General features: G+C 40.2%; 1 protein-coding gene across 3 annotated transcripts in view; it reads right to left on the reverse strand.

The window, feature by feature from the left end:
• The window catches only part of TOPBP1 (DNA topoisomerase II binding protein 1), a 248,317-nt gene that overhangs the window by 157,866 nt on the left and 76,696 nt on the right, over positions 1–13,755 (reverse strand). For all 3 annotated transcript variants that reach the window (XM_029589328.1, XM_029589327.1, XM_029589329.1), the window contains exon 12: positions 8,633–8,805. In XM_029589328.1, the coding sequence (XP_029445188.1) occupies positions 8,633–8,805 (173 nt within the window). The remainder of the gene's footprint in view (positions 1–8,632; positions 8,806–13,755) is intronic.

The following is a 13,755-nucleotide window of genomic DNA, read 5'->3' on the forward strand; positions in this document are numbered from 1 at the left end:
GAATCTTGGGAGTCCCGGAGGGGTCCGAAAGCACGGACATTATTTCTTTCTTACTTCAAATGATCCCTGCTAGCTTGCAGATGGAATTCGAGCAATCTTTCGAACTAGAAAGGGCTCACAGGATCCCCTCTTGACCATTGCGCAATTCCAAGTATCCTCGTCCGATAATATTAAAAGTACTGCGATACCCTCAAGTTTTAATGATCTTATTGGCCGCTAGGACAAAGGCACAGTATCAGGGACGCCCGCTCATATTTGTGCCCGACCTGGCAAAAACCACAGCGGAACGGCGGAAATCATTTCTAGCCTTCCGCCCTCGGCTGCAAAAATTAGAAGCTAAATACGGCCTACTGTACCCCGTGCAAATGCGGGTCACCTATCGCAATCAAACCAAGGTTTTTCTGGACCCCAAAGACCTAGAAGGCTTCATACTCTCATGCGAACATGAACAAGATATGGTAACTTGATTAGCAGTATTTGTTTTTCAAAAATATTTTACTCCAGCTGTAGATGCTGCTATTTGGCTTCTCCGACACTGGTTCTCCTTATGTTTTTTCAAGTAAGTCAGTTACAGTTATGTATCTAGTCTTGCCCAGACCTTGTGAGATGCCTTCATGACTTTTCCCTTTGCTGACATAAGCATGATTTTGCTGCAACTTTTTCAACTGATGTGATTTCATATTTTCCTTTCTATTTTCCCACTGAATATAGTCGGACAGTTGGTCACCTTACCCGCGAACACCACTACTACGGACACCGCTGTGGAGTGGAGCAGCGACCTTAGAGCTGTCTATGATCCGCCTAGAGGCTCTTTACTTGCACATTTTACCACACTTGCTGTGATCTGTATACTATATTCTTTGTTTCTTCCTCATACTAACTTTCCTTTTTTCCTCTACATTTCCTGTTTCCTTAGCCTCTTTCTGTATTTGCTTATTCTCTTTCTACTTCTCTACCTCTTCTCTTACTTCGGTCTCACAAGCAGGCACCTTGGCTATTTTTTACTCTGATCTAGTTCCTCGTATATCTGGATACCCATAATTTTAAGAAAAGGGATCATTACTACTCGTTTGGATTTTACTATGGCATCGCAAAAATCATCAATTAATATTGTTTCACCGAATGTCAATGGTTTCACTAATCAGATCAAAAGGAAGAAGATTCTCACGTAACTGCAGTCTCTACACGCAGATATTGCTTTGCTACAAGAAACTCATTTATCGACTTCTGAATCACTAAAATTGAAACAATGGGTTGGGCAAGTTTTTTTTAGTTCAGCGTATCATAAAAAAAGGGACACAGCTATACTACTGCGTAAAGGTCTGACAGCTACGGTCACTCATCAAGCTGCTGATCCGGATGGCCGTTGGAACCTTATTCAGGTTACGATTCATCAAGAAGATTTCACCATGCTCAATTTGTATGCTCCCACCACAGATGATCCTTCCTTCTTTCAGACTGTTTTCCAACAAATGTTGATGATAAATTCTTCCCCTACTTTTATTGGGGGAGATTTCAATCAACCACTAGATCCATATCTAGATAAGAAGTCTACAGTTTGATCCTCATACTCTAAATCTTGTAAATTGCTTCATCACACTATGAAGACATTTGGCTTATCGGACCCCTGGAGATTGCTTAACCCCACGGAAAGAGACTACACTTTCTTCTCCTTTCCCCACTCGTCTTATTCCAGAATTGACTATGTTTTGATCTCCAAGCAGCTGGTCCCCAGAATTGCTACCGCTTCTATCTGCCCAATCCTGGTCTTTGATCATGCTGCCGTTCTTGTAACCTGTGATCTACAAACGTCTATTACTATGGATAGACAGTGGCAATTTAATCCTGCTCTATTAGCAGACTCGAAATTCATTACCAAGATACAGTCCAAAATTTCTGATTATTTTCATTTCAACAGCTCACCCGAAATATCCAAGGCTTCACTGTGGGCAGCCTTTAAAGCCATGATACGTGGAGACATTATTAGCTATACAATCTATCAGAAGAAGCTTCAAAAGGCGGAATTGGCTGATCTACAATCTACAGTCACAAAGATGGAATGGGCACACGTTCAATCTTCCACCTCATCGACGTTCAATGCGCTCGTTAAAGCAAAGATTCAATACAATCAAAAATTAAGTGCTAGCATTAAACTCCATCTTTTTCAATGAAAGGCACACTATTATGCAGAAAACAACAAATGTGGTCATCTCCTTGCTTCATACCTTAAAAAACGGGCTAAAAAAAAGCGTATAGCCAAAATTCTCTCAGCCACCAACCAGATTCTCACCAGGATGAAGACATCTTACAAGCTTTCCATGATTTTTATGCTGATCTATACAAGTCAGAGATGTCAGCTACTCCCTCTGATGTACAATGGTTTCTCTCACAGTTGTCTCATCCTATTTTACCATCCGATCTCTCTGCAAAATTGGACTATCCAATCACACCTCTGGAAATCGAAGCTGCCATATCTGCTGTCCCTAAAGGCAAAGCACCTGGCTCCGATGGCTTCATTACTGACTTTTTTCAAGCTTTTACAAAGGACCTTATACCACATCGTCATGATTATTTTACAATGTTTTCTTCTCATCCTGATACTTCTGCGGCATTTACTGAGGCTTGTGTAGTAGTCCTTCCTAAGCCAGGTCGCGATGATACTCATATAGGTAATTACAAACCGATCTCATTGTTGAATACTGATTATAAGATTTTCACAAAAATACTAGCCACAAGATTATCTAAAGTACTCCCAATTCTTATCCATCCAGATCAATCTGGTTTCATTAAAAACCGCCTGATCTCCAATAATACTCATCTTTTTTTTTGGCCCAAACCATTTTGCAACCAGCTGCTGCGATCTCATTAGATGCAGAAAAGGCCTTCGATCGTGTCGAATGGCCCTTCCTTTTTGCTACCCTTCAAAAATATGGCCTCGGCCCTCAATTTGTGTCCTGGACCCATTTTCTTTACCGTTCACCCACTTCCTACTTATACATTAATGATAGATCTTCACCAGTTTTTCAGTTATTTCGAGGTACCCGACAAGGATGTCCTCTTTCATCCCTACTCTTACCTGGCTTTGGAACCTCTGCTCACAGCTATTCGTCAACAGCCGCTTATTGAAGGCTTTGTAGTTGCGAATGATACTGTTAAGCTCTCTGCGTATGCTGATGATGTTCTCCTTTTTCTCTTATACCCAGATAAATCATTACCTCATTTATTAACACTAATTTCTGATTACTCTGCTATCTCGGGTTACCGAATCAATTGGCATAAAACAGAACTGCTTCCCTTAAATCATCTGGGAAAAATGGTTGACTTTGCACATTTACCTATTCAAACAGTTACCCAAGGCCTGAAATATTTAGAGATAAAATTTTTTGCAGATCCCTTTGCCACTATAGCTCAATGTGAATCTCATATCCTACAATTGTTACGTGATATCATTCTTAAATGGTCACCATTGCATCTCACTTGGTGGGGCAGGCTGGAGTCTATAAAGATGGTTTTGGTGCCAAAGATCACTTACATTCTTGCCATGGTGCCCATTTTTTTTTTCCAAAGATTTTTATGTTATTGTGGAAAAGCTCCTTTCCAGATTTCTTTGGCGGAATAAGGCGCCAAGGATCTCTATCACTAAATTAAAGGCTAACAAGATACATGGTAGGGTAAATTTCCCTGATTTTTTGGCTTACCATCAGACCTTTCTATTACAACAAGGCTACTTCTTAGACTTTTTGACATCCAACGGAGCCAGCGACCTGCCATGCTGGATGTTTTTCGAAAAACATTTTTTCAATCCTTACCCACTTCATTTTCTTCCTGGTATGGTACTACCCCACTGTTATCTGGAGAATGCCATCCTTCGCTTGATGCACAAGGCTTTCACTGATTTTGGCTCTAGGTTCGCCCACTTGGCACAACTCTAAATTTGCTCCACTCTGGCATAACTCGCTCATTAAGAGCAGCAATCACCAGCTTAATTGGCCTATTTGGCAGAAACACGGTATTTGGTCTCTTGAAGATGTTTGTGAAAATGCTAATCTCATGTCTTTTACTCTTCTCCAGCAAAAATTTGATCTGCCTCCTACTCAGTTTTATGCCTGGTTACGCTTACGTAGTATTCTCACCACTGGTAAATGTGCTCAGTTAAAATTAGATTTCCTGCCGTTGTATCAGACTTATTTGGATTATGGTTCTAAAGGGTTGCATGGCTTCTAGAATATATAAAATGATTAAGAATGCTTCTATTCCTACCTCCAAAAGGAAGTTATATCTGCTCTGGGCAGCTGATACGAGTGAGTCTCTTACAAAAGAGAAGTGGACTCATCTGTGGTCCGTTTCAAATCGTATATCATTGCCTTCCAGTCTTACCCAGATTTCCTATTTTATCCTTCATAGGGCTATATGGACCCCATGGAAACTACATCGTGCAGGTTTGGCTACCGCACCTTCTTGCTGGTCCTGTAATGCCCCAAAGGCCAATATGCATCATATGCTTTTTTCCTGCCTCTATGTATACTCATTCTGGCAATAAATCTAGCCTGACATCACTACAATATTGCACTCTCCTATACCTTTAATATATTCCCTGATTATTTTCAGGGGTGCTCAACCCACATTGTCACTTTCTCCCCCGTTAAAGATGTTACTAGACTTCTTAATCCTGGTTGCCCTACATAATATAATGTCCAACTGGAAGCGCAGTGATATGCTTTTACATCATTTGTGGTGGAATTCAGTCTGTATGTATTATAAATTTGAAAGAGCTATGGCGATTAAATGTAATCGCTTAACAAAATGGTCTCTAGTGTGGAAATCTTTAGAACTCTTGATAACCCATTAATTCATGTGGAATAGTCTTGCCGTATTTTAATGGTTATTTCTCTATATGGTTGCTGCTTGTTTCCTTCTATCTTTATTGCATTTTTCTTGTTTCTTTTTCTTTCTTCCTCCTTTTCTTATTGTTTTCCCTTCTCTTCCTTCTTTCTTCCTTCTTCTTCCTCTTTTCTTGTTATTTTTCTCTCCCCTTTCCCTTTGATATGTACATTCCGAAGCTATAGGTATATTCCCTATAATAACTGTGCACTGTTGCTCGTATTGTATTTCAAGTGGAATATGTTCTCATTTCATTGTACAGTTTGGTTCTGATGTAACGTGTGATACTGTTTCTTTGTTATTTACAAATTCAATAAACATACTTAAACATAAAAAAATCGGCCCCAATATCTTCCTATGTGGAAGAGGAAGACCAGAGGAGTAAGAATTTCTCTGGGAATAACTTGAATTTAGATAATCTTGAGCTAACTGCATTTTTGGAAACTTCTCAAGAGCTTCCTATTAAAAGAGCAACATTAAAGGTATCTTTTGTCTTAGAACCAGGTCTGGGCTTTGAAATTTTTTTTTTCGTAATAGGTATTGTTTTATGATGGCAAGATTAGGGGTTTTCCTGATCTTGGTAGGCGAATGCAGGATAAGAGCAAAACTTTTCTTGAGTTTAAACAATCTGTTACTGGATAAGAGCTGATTTCTTCTTGAAATTTCCTGCTAAATGTTTGATAAAGTATCATGGAGCTACTGATCCTGCTCAACTTCAGAAGTTTGTGGAAGATAGAGTGGCTACAGGTAATGGAACTGTTCTGGTGGAGGACTGTGTTTAGATGTATTATGTTTGGCCATTTGATTTCTGATTAATTAGGTATTTTTTTGTTTTATTTCCTTGTTTTTCCCTCCCCACCTTTTATATAGTCGACATGTGTCTTTTCAATGTATTATTTCCTTTTGATTATTTTGTATCTATTTTGGAAAGTGACTTTTCTTTAGAGGAACTGATTTTCCTCTTTATATAAGTTATAAAAATTACATAAATAAAAAATAGGGGAAAAAACATAAGAAATGCCATGCTGGATCAAACCAAGATCCATCAAGGTCAGCAACCTTTCTCGGATTGTGGCCAATCTAGATTGCAAATATCTGGTAGATCCCAAGAAATAGTTTTCTTTCCTGTTACTCACTCCCAGAGATAGCAATAACTTTCCTTAGTCTACCTGGCTAATAATGGAATTTATCCAAACCTCTCTTAAATCTTGTTATGCTAACTGCCTTGACCATATCCTCTGGCAACAGATTCCACAACTCGATTGTGTACTGAATGAAAAGGTACTTTCTACTATTTGTTTTAAATCTGCTGGTTGTTAGTTTCATGGATTATTCCCTTGTTTTAGCGTTATTTGAAAGGGTAAATAACCATCCTTTATTTACCTGTTTCGTCCCACTCATGATTTTATAAACTTCTAGCATATCCCCTTTCAGCCATCTTTTTTCCAAGCTGAAGAGCCCTAGCCTGCATAGCCTCTTATCACAGGAAAGCTATTTTGTCCCCTTATTTCTGTTGTCCTCCTCTGCAACTTTTTAATTCTGCTATGTCCTTTTTGAGATGGGCAACCAGAGCTGCACACAATACTCAAGGTGTAATTGAACCATGGCTCAATACAGAAGCAAAATGATATTTTCCATTTTATTCTCCATTCCTTTTGGGATCATTCCTAACATTCCATTTGCTAGAAACCCACCCACCGCTGCATACTGAGTCGAGAATTTCAACATATTTTTTGTCTCTCCCAATACAGAACCCAGCATTGTATACCTGTAGTTGGGATGATTTTTCTCTATGTGCATCACATTGCACAAGTCCCAGAACCAATCCCGCTGGTACTCCACTAATGCCCTTTCTCCATTTGGAAAACTGATCATTTTTACCCTCTGTTTCCTGTCTTTTAACCAGTTACTAATGCACAAGAGGACATGAACTCCTATCCCATAACTTTTTAATTTCCTAAGGAGTCTCATGGGGGACTTAGTCAAATGCCTTCTGAATATCCAACTCACAGCACAGTCAGCAAATCCCAGTAGCAATATACAGTTGGTAGCCTCCTTCAGTCTTGCACAAGGCTAAGATGGCTTCCCTGCTATTGCTGCCCATGTTGGTCCTATCTCAACTGATATGGTAATAACATAAAGAGAGGACACAGATCCCCTAATTCTTTACCAGACACACAAGTATATAGGGATACCCCAAAATAGCACCAACAAATTTTATCTATTCAGAATCAAAAGTACTAAAATATCCCTTCTACACACATACTCATTCATTCATCAAACACCTTCTGAACAGATCTAAAGGCTATACCACAGCATATTAATATTAAATATCTATCTTATTAATTCATCTTAGCATGATCATAATTAATCCCACACTGATTACATACCACCACCCCTTTTCTTTAAAACTTTATCCAAATGTCCTATTATAATTCCAACACTAAATTTACTCACTAAATCCACCAGGGTCTCTCAACCCTATTATCAAATCCCACACTATATTCTATCATACAGAGTCTTCTCATATATCTGCACAGGAACACTCCACTGCGCCCCAACAAGGATCCTTGTTTCACATCAGCCTCCTTGGGGAGTGTTTGATGAATGAATGAATATGTGTGTAGAAGGGATATTTTAGTACTTTTGATTCTGAATAGATAAAATTTGTTGGTGCTATTTTGGGGTATCATTGATGATAAAATATGTCTGCTTGGGTTATGCTATTTTGCCCATGTTTGTACTGATGTTGTATCATTGACTAATATATGTATTTGTGATACTGTATTTGTGAATAAAACAATAGATTATTTATGATGTAAGTTTGTCATTGAAGAAAATACTGTTTATGCTGGAATGAATATATATATTAAAGCATTCATAATTATCATATAGATTCCCTATATACTTGTGTGCCTATCTTAATTGAGCCAGCACTAACTTTGTTTTTTGTTCCTTTTCTCGTGTTTTCGTTTCCATGTTTCAAAATGCAGACAGCACTGTACGCAGGTCTCTACCTTCTGGAAACCAATGAAGTATTAGGGAAGCATAGGGAAGTGGAAGCCTGATCACAGAATACTGCTGCTGCTAAAATCACATGAGCTTTGAGTTTTCATTGGTCTTTACCTTCAGTGAAACAGAGAATATTCAAGGATCCAGACTGATGACAGAAACACTCATGAAATATACAGAGAACAGAGAATGGCAGCTTAGGATGTATTCCCTTCTGTAGTCACAAATAGGGATGACATATTACTCCAGGGCCTCCCAAACCTGTCCTGGTGACTCCACAGCAAGTTGGGTTTTCAGAATGCACACAACAAAGATGAGATACATTTGTATAAACAGGAGTCTCCAATGAATGCAAATGTATCTCATGCAATTTCAGTGTGGACATCTAGAAAGCCTGATTGGCTAGGGGGTAAGCCTAGATAGATTTGGGAAACTTATATGAGTTAAAAATGAAAGGTTTTCTGTACACTTCTCAAAAACTGACTCCCACAAGTTTGCTACTTCGCTAATCATTTAAATGCTGAAAAATAATGCCCTGCTCACACATGTGGCTCATATTCCTCTTTCTTGAAGACTATCTTTTGAAATATTAAACTGGTTTAGTCATAGTAAAAACAGAAGTCTGTGATTAAAGTACAAGTGTAATTGTTGGCATAGGTTATTGTGTTATTGATAGAACATAACGTTCAATAAAAACGAAATTGTGAATAAAATCAACCAACAGATAAATCTAACATACCTTGCTCCAAGTAGGCTTGCTAAGTATACCAGTGAATCTCTCTCTGCACCAGCAAATTGACTGACAGAAAGCACACAATTTTCCAATGGAGTTCTTCCTTCCACCACAGTTAGGGGTGTGAACAGAGGATTTGACAGAGGGTCTAAAATCTGCTCAAGTTCTATACACATACCCTTAAAACAAACAAAAAGAAAATTTGATGATACAATGAACAAGACACTACCAAAAATGCAACACACATCACAGCAATGCTTGAAGACTAGTGGGATGGGGATGAAACAAGGATGTTTGAAGAAAAAGGATCAGATAAATTGCTTATTTTGTCAATCACTCCATTCCAGAGTCGTATTTTGGCTCCCAAGGTAGGCAAATGTATTTGCACTCCTGCTGCTACCTTGATCCGTGCTTCTTTCTCCCCTCTACTCTTGATCCTTGGTCCTTTTTTACTCTCTCCCCTCTTCCCTGCCAAGCTGGTTGGGAGGATGACTCTGGCACTGTTCTTGGCTGTTTGTGCATTGCAGCCCACACTGCATTTCAGTCATTTTTCCTACCTCCAAAAGGGCTCTATGCCCTGGGCAGCAGTCCCTCTCACCCATCCCTAGTTATGGTCCTGCTTCACTCAATCATCGTAAAATGTATCAGCAGTGTGAGAGAAATGTAGTAGTCAGGTGATCACTGGTAGCTATAAAATATTATCAAACCACCAGAATTCATCAGATAACCATAAAATATCCGTACTTCAGATATACTCTGTCAAAAATCAAATACTGACCACCAGTATATTTTTTTATAGGACATGGCTTAATTACCACTAAAGGAAAATTGGTTCTTATCTACTAATTTTCGTTCCTGTAGTCCCACAGATCAGTCCAGACGCATGGGCTTTGCTCCCCTACCAGCAGATGGAGACAGAGAAGAAAACTTTACTGAAACTGTGTTATATAAGTCAGTGCCACCTACTTCCCCTCAGTATTTCACTGTACCCAAGCCAAACTACAACTGAACCACAAACAACTTCCCCACTATCAAACGAGCAGGGAAAGGCATGGCCCCAAAGCTGAACCCTGAGACTGAAACCTCTTAATCCATCAAACAACTTCCTACTATATACCCAGATTAAAGTGGTCTTTCCACAGAGGGTGGAGCTCTGGACTGATCTATGAGACTACAGGAACAAAAATTAGTAGGTAAGAACCAATTTTCCTTTCCTGACCATCCTGCAGATCAGTCTAGACCCCTAAACTGGGCGGGAACCTGAAAGACACGCGCCAGCAAGACTCTCTAACACTTGCTTTCAGCATCTGGACACCTAGCTGGCAATGCCATGAGAAAGTGTGAAGCGAAGATTAAGTCACCCAACAGATGTCCTCTGGAGAAATTGACTGACATTCCATCCTGGATGATGCTTGTGCCCCAGGAGAGTGGGCTCGTGGACCCAATGAAATTGCGTATCCCTTACGTATGTAAATGGACCCAAAGGCCTCTTTTAGCCAATGTGCAATGGATGCTTTTGAAGCCTTGATCCCTTTACTCACTCCACCAAACAGAACAATGATGTGATCTATTCTTTGAAAACTGATGATGACCTTCCGAGAGCTCCTCAGAACACAAAGCACATCCAATAAACTGAAGCTCCTTCGCATGCGGCGACGAAGAATCCAAATCCAGAAAATTCGGAAGCTCTAATGTCTGACTTAGATGAAACAAAGAAACCACCTTTGGCAAAAAAGGAATGCACCTCATGTAAGGATACCCTATCAATTGAAATCTGAAGACAGGAGTCCCTACTAGATAACACCTGAAGTTCAAAATCCACCTAGCTGAATATATTGCTACCAAGAAGACCACCTTCCACATAAGATCCTTTTATGATGCTTTCCTGAATGGCTCAAAGGGAGGACCACAGAGAGTTCGTAAAACCAAATTCAGGTTCCACGAGGTAAACACCCACCTCACTGGATGCCGCAGATATTTCACTCTTCTAAAGAATCAAACTACCTGTACTTGGAGAGAACTGTATGCCAGTTCTTTCACCAGGCTTTCCTGCAAAAAGCCAAGAACTTGAGAAACTGATATTCAAAGAGGAGAAATCCCCTCCCTGAAGCACCCCGTTTCAAAAACCTTACACCCCCGACATATGCCAATGAAGTGGAAAGTCTCTCCTAGGCAGTAGCAATGTTGTAATGACTTCCTCCAAATACCCTTTCAACCACAAGTACTTCCTCACAAAAGCCAAGCCTCTAGCCAAAACCAAGCCTCCTGTGCCAAGAAATTAGTCCTTGAAGAAGTCTGGGCAGATGCCCAAGCCATAGAGGCCCATTCACCCTCAGATTCACTTAATCTGTGAATCTCAGTCATCCCAGCCATTCTGAAGCCACTAGGAGCACCTTTCCTGGATGAGCTTCGATCAGTTGTAGAATCCTTCCTGTTAGAGATCATATAGGAAACATGTATAAGTGGAGCTCAGGTGGACACAGAAGGACTAAAGCATTGAGGCCTTATGCCTCTACCTCCCGCTGTGATGGAAAAAGCATTACGCTTTGGTGTTCTGCTTTGATGCCATCACGTCCAGCAGGGAAATGCCCCACCTGGAGCATATGAGATCCTTTGCAACTTCCGCTAGCTGCCACTCTCTGGGTCCTTTACATGCCTGAGAAAATCCTCTTGCACATTGTCCACTCCAGCACCCAGTCCACTAGGTGCCAACTCTGCCCAGCGAAAAAATTCCTGAGTCTCCCAGGACACTGTCTGACTCTTTATCCTGCCTTAGCAATTGATGTAAGCTACTGCCATCGCATTGTCTGCTAAAACTCTCACTGCTGGCTCGCACAATAGAGGAAGCAACCAAAGTAATGCCTTGAGCTCATGGCTCCAAATGATAGACCAAGAAGCTTCCTCCACTGAACACTATCCTTGTGCTATCTACCCCTATCTTGTCAGGCTAGCATTGGTGGTCACAACCACCCAATTCGGAATCTCTATCTCCATTCCAGCTCAAAATTGGCCCAAAAAAGCCACCAGGAGAAACCTGATCTGGATTCCTCCCCCTGCATGGGGTGGTTGTAGTTGAAAATCCTACAATTCAGGTTCCAGCAGGATAGCAGTACCTTCTGGAGAGGTTGCATATGTATGAAGACCCTGGGAACTAGATCTAGCGTAGACGCCATAGAACCCAAGACCTTCAAATAATCCCAGACTTTGAGTATGGGAAACCGTAACAACCTATCGACTAGTGTTTGCAATTTTAACATTCTCTCTTCTGTGAGAAACATCTTGCCTATACTAATGTTGAAATGTGCTCCCAGGAACTCCAGTGACAGGGTGGGGACAAAATTGATGTTTGACAGATTCACTACTCAGCCCAGAGAATGCAATCTCTGCATGACCTGTTAAACTGAATGCTGATAAAGCTCTTTCAACCTTGCTTGAAGGAGCCAGCCATCCAGATACAGATGCACCAGAGTGCCCTCTTTCTGAAGAGTGGTGGCAAACTCTACCATCACTAGGGTGAACGTACGAGGGGCTACCACTAGGCCAAATGGTAGTGCACAGAAATGAACATTTTCTCCCAACACCCTTGATCTCAGGAACTGCTGATGTCCTGTCCCATATGGGACTATGAACATGTAACCCCCCACTCCCTTCGCCGGGGGTCACCTTTCCAGCCTCAGAGTATTGTGGTTACTGTCCCGAGGTGGGGAAATAAATCTCCAGGGCCATGATCTGGGAGCAGGATAACCTGCAGGGCCAGTACCAGGCTGAGAACATGCCACATAAATAAACCACTCTCCAGACTCAAGTTGTGCTCCAGTAATAGATAGTTTACTGCAGAACCTTCAGGATCAAACATAATTACAGTGATAGTTCAGGTAGATGCAGAAATCAAACAGAATTACAGTTCCAGAAATCTTACTCTTCTCCTTAAAGCTTTCTTTAAATAAATTCTTGATATTTCAGCAGTGTTCCACGATTGTAGTGCGAATCTAGTGAGTAGTCTTCCCTACATACATTTTTGTGCATTAGAATCGTGGAACACCACTCAAATATCAAGAATAAACGGGAGATAGCCCCTTTAGTTACCCACTGGCCTTACATTAGGACATTCAGAAAGTGATTTAAAATTTTTTTGTCATTGATGTGTTGCTTCCACATCTCGAGATGGCAATTTCTCAGAGATGTTGATTCATAGAGAGCAGAAGTGGATCTTTAAACTTGATTGTTTACATCCAAAGGGGCTAAATAACGAGATCGAATGGCAATATTTTATTTAATATTCACAACACTGTGCTTTCCTTCATGTAACTCTGTTTCTTGATTGGTTACTTCAATCAAATATACTTCCCTCCCATTGGCTCCCCTTTTCGCGCCAAAAAACGTTCTCCCTTTAAATGCCGGGTCCTGTCTTTACTGTTCGCGCTCCTTGCTTTGTCAACCCTATGAATGTTATGCTGCATTGAAGGTATGTTTCATCGGCAAAAATCCTTAAAGTTATTTACCATTAGTTGTTGGTCCTTGTAAATAACCTTATATATGTATTGTTTATATTTTAGCTTTAAAGTGTGCATTTCATCCCTCCCGACACAGCCTTCGGGTGAAACACGGGTCCGTGTTTCACCCGAAGGCTGCTTAGACCCTAAAGAGAACTTTTCATGTTTGACCATTGAGCAATGGAGTTGCCGCATTGAAAAATAAAAGAATCTTTATGATAAATCTGTTTTTATTTTTTTAAAAACATACAATAATGAACATTACAATATATATATCTGATTACATACAGCATATTTTTGTAAAACTCTTATGTTCATTTTTCTCTTCCTAGTCCATTTAATTCCCATCCCTTCTCTCAAAACCCAAAACCACCCCTACATTCTATTCCTCCCTCCAAAAGAATAAAAGAGTCTTTATTTGGAATTATAAAAAGTGTTGGACTAACTAAGTTTCTTTGCATCTCCTTTGGCACTGAATACTAAATATTTGGAATGCATCTCCCTGGTTCCATTAATTGCAATTTTGAGACACAGTTTACAAACATTCAAGGCTCCCATAAAGAGGAAACCTACATTTTAACAGCACTTTTAACCTCTATGCCCTTTGTGTGGCATAGGTGCCACAAACATAAGTCT

This window comes from Rhinatrema bivittatum, chromosome 2, assembly GCF_901001135.1.
Source record: "Rhinatrema bivittatum chromosome 2, aRhiBiv1.1, whole genome shotgun sequence".
Taxonomy (NCBI): Eukaryota; Metazoa; Chordata; class Amphibia; order Gymnophiona; family Rhinatrematidae; genus Rhinatrema; species Rhinatrema bivittatum.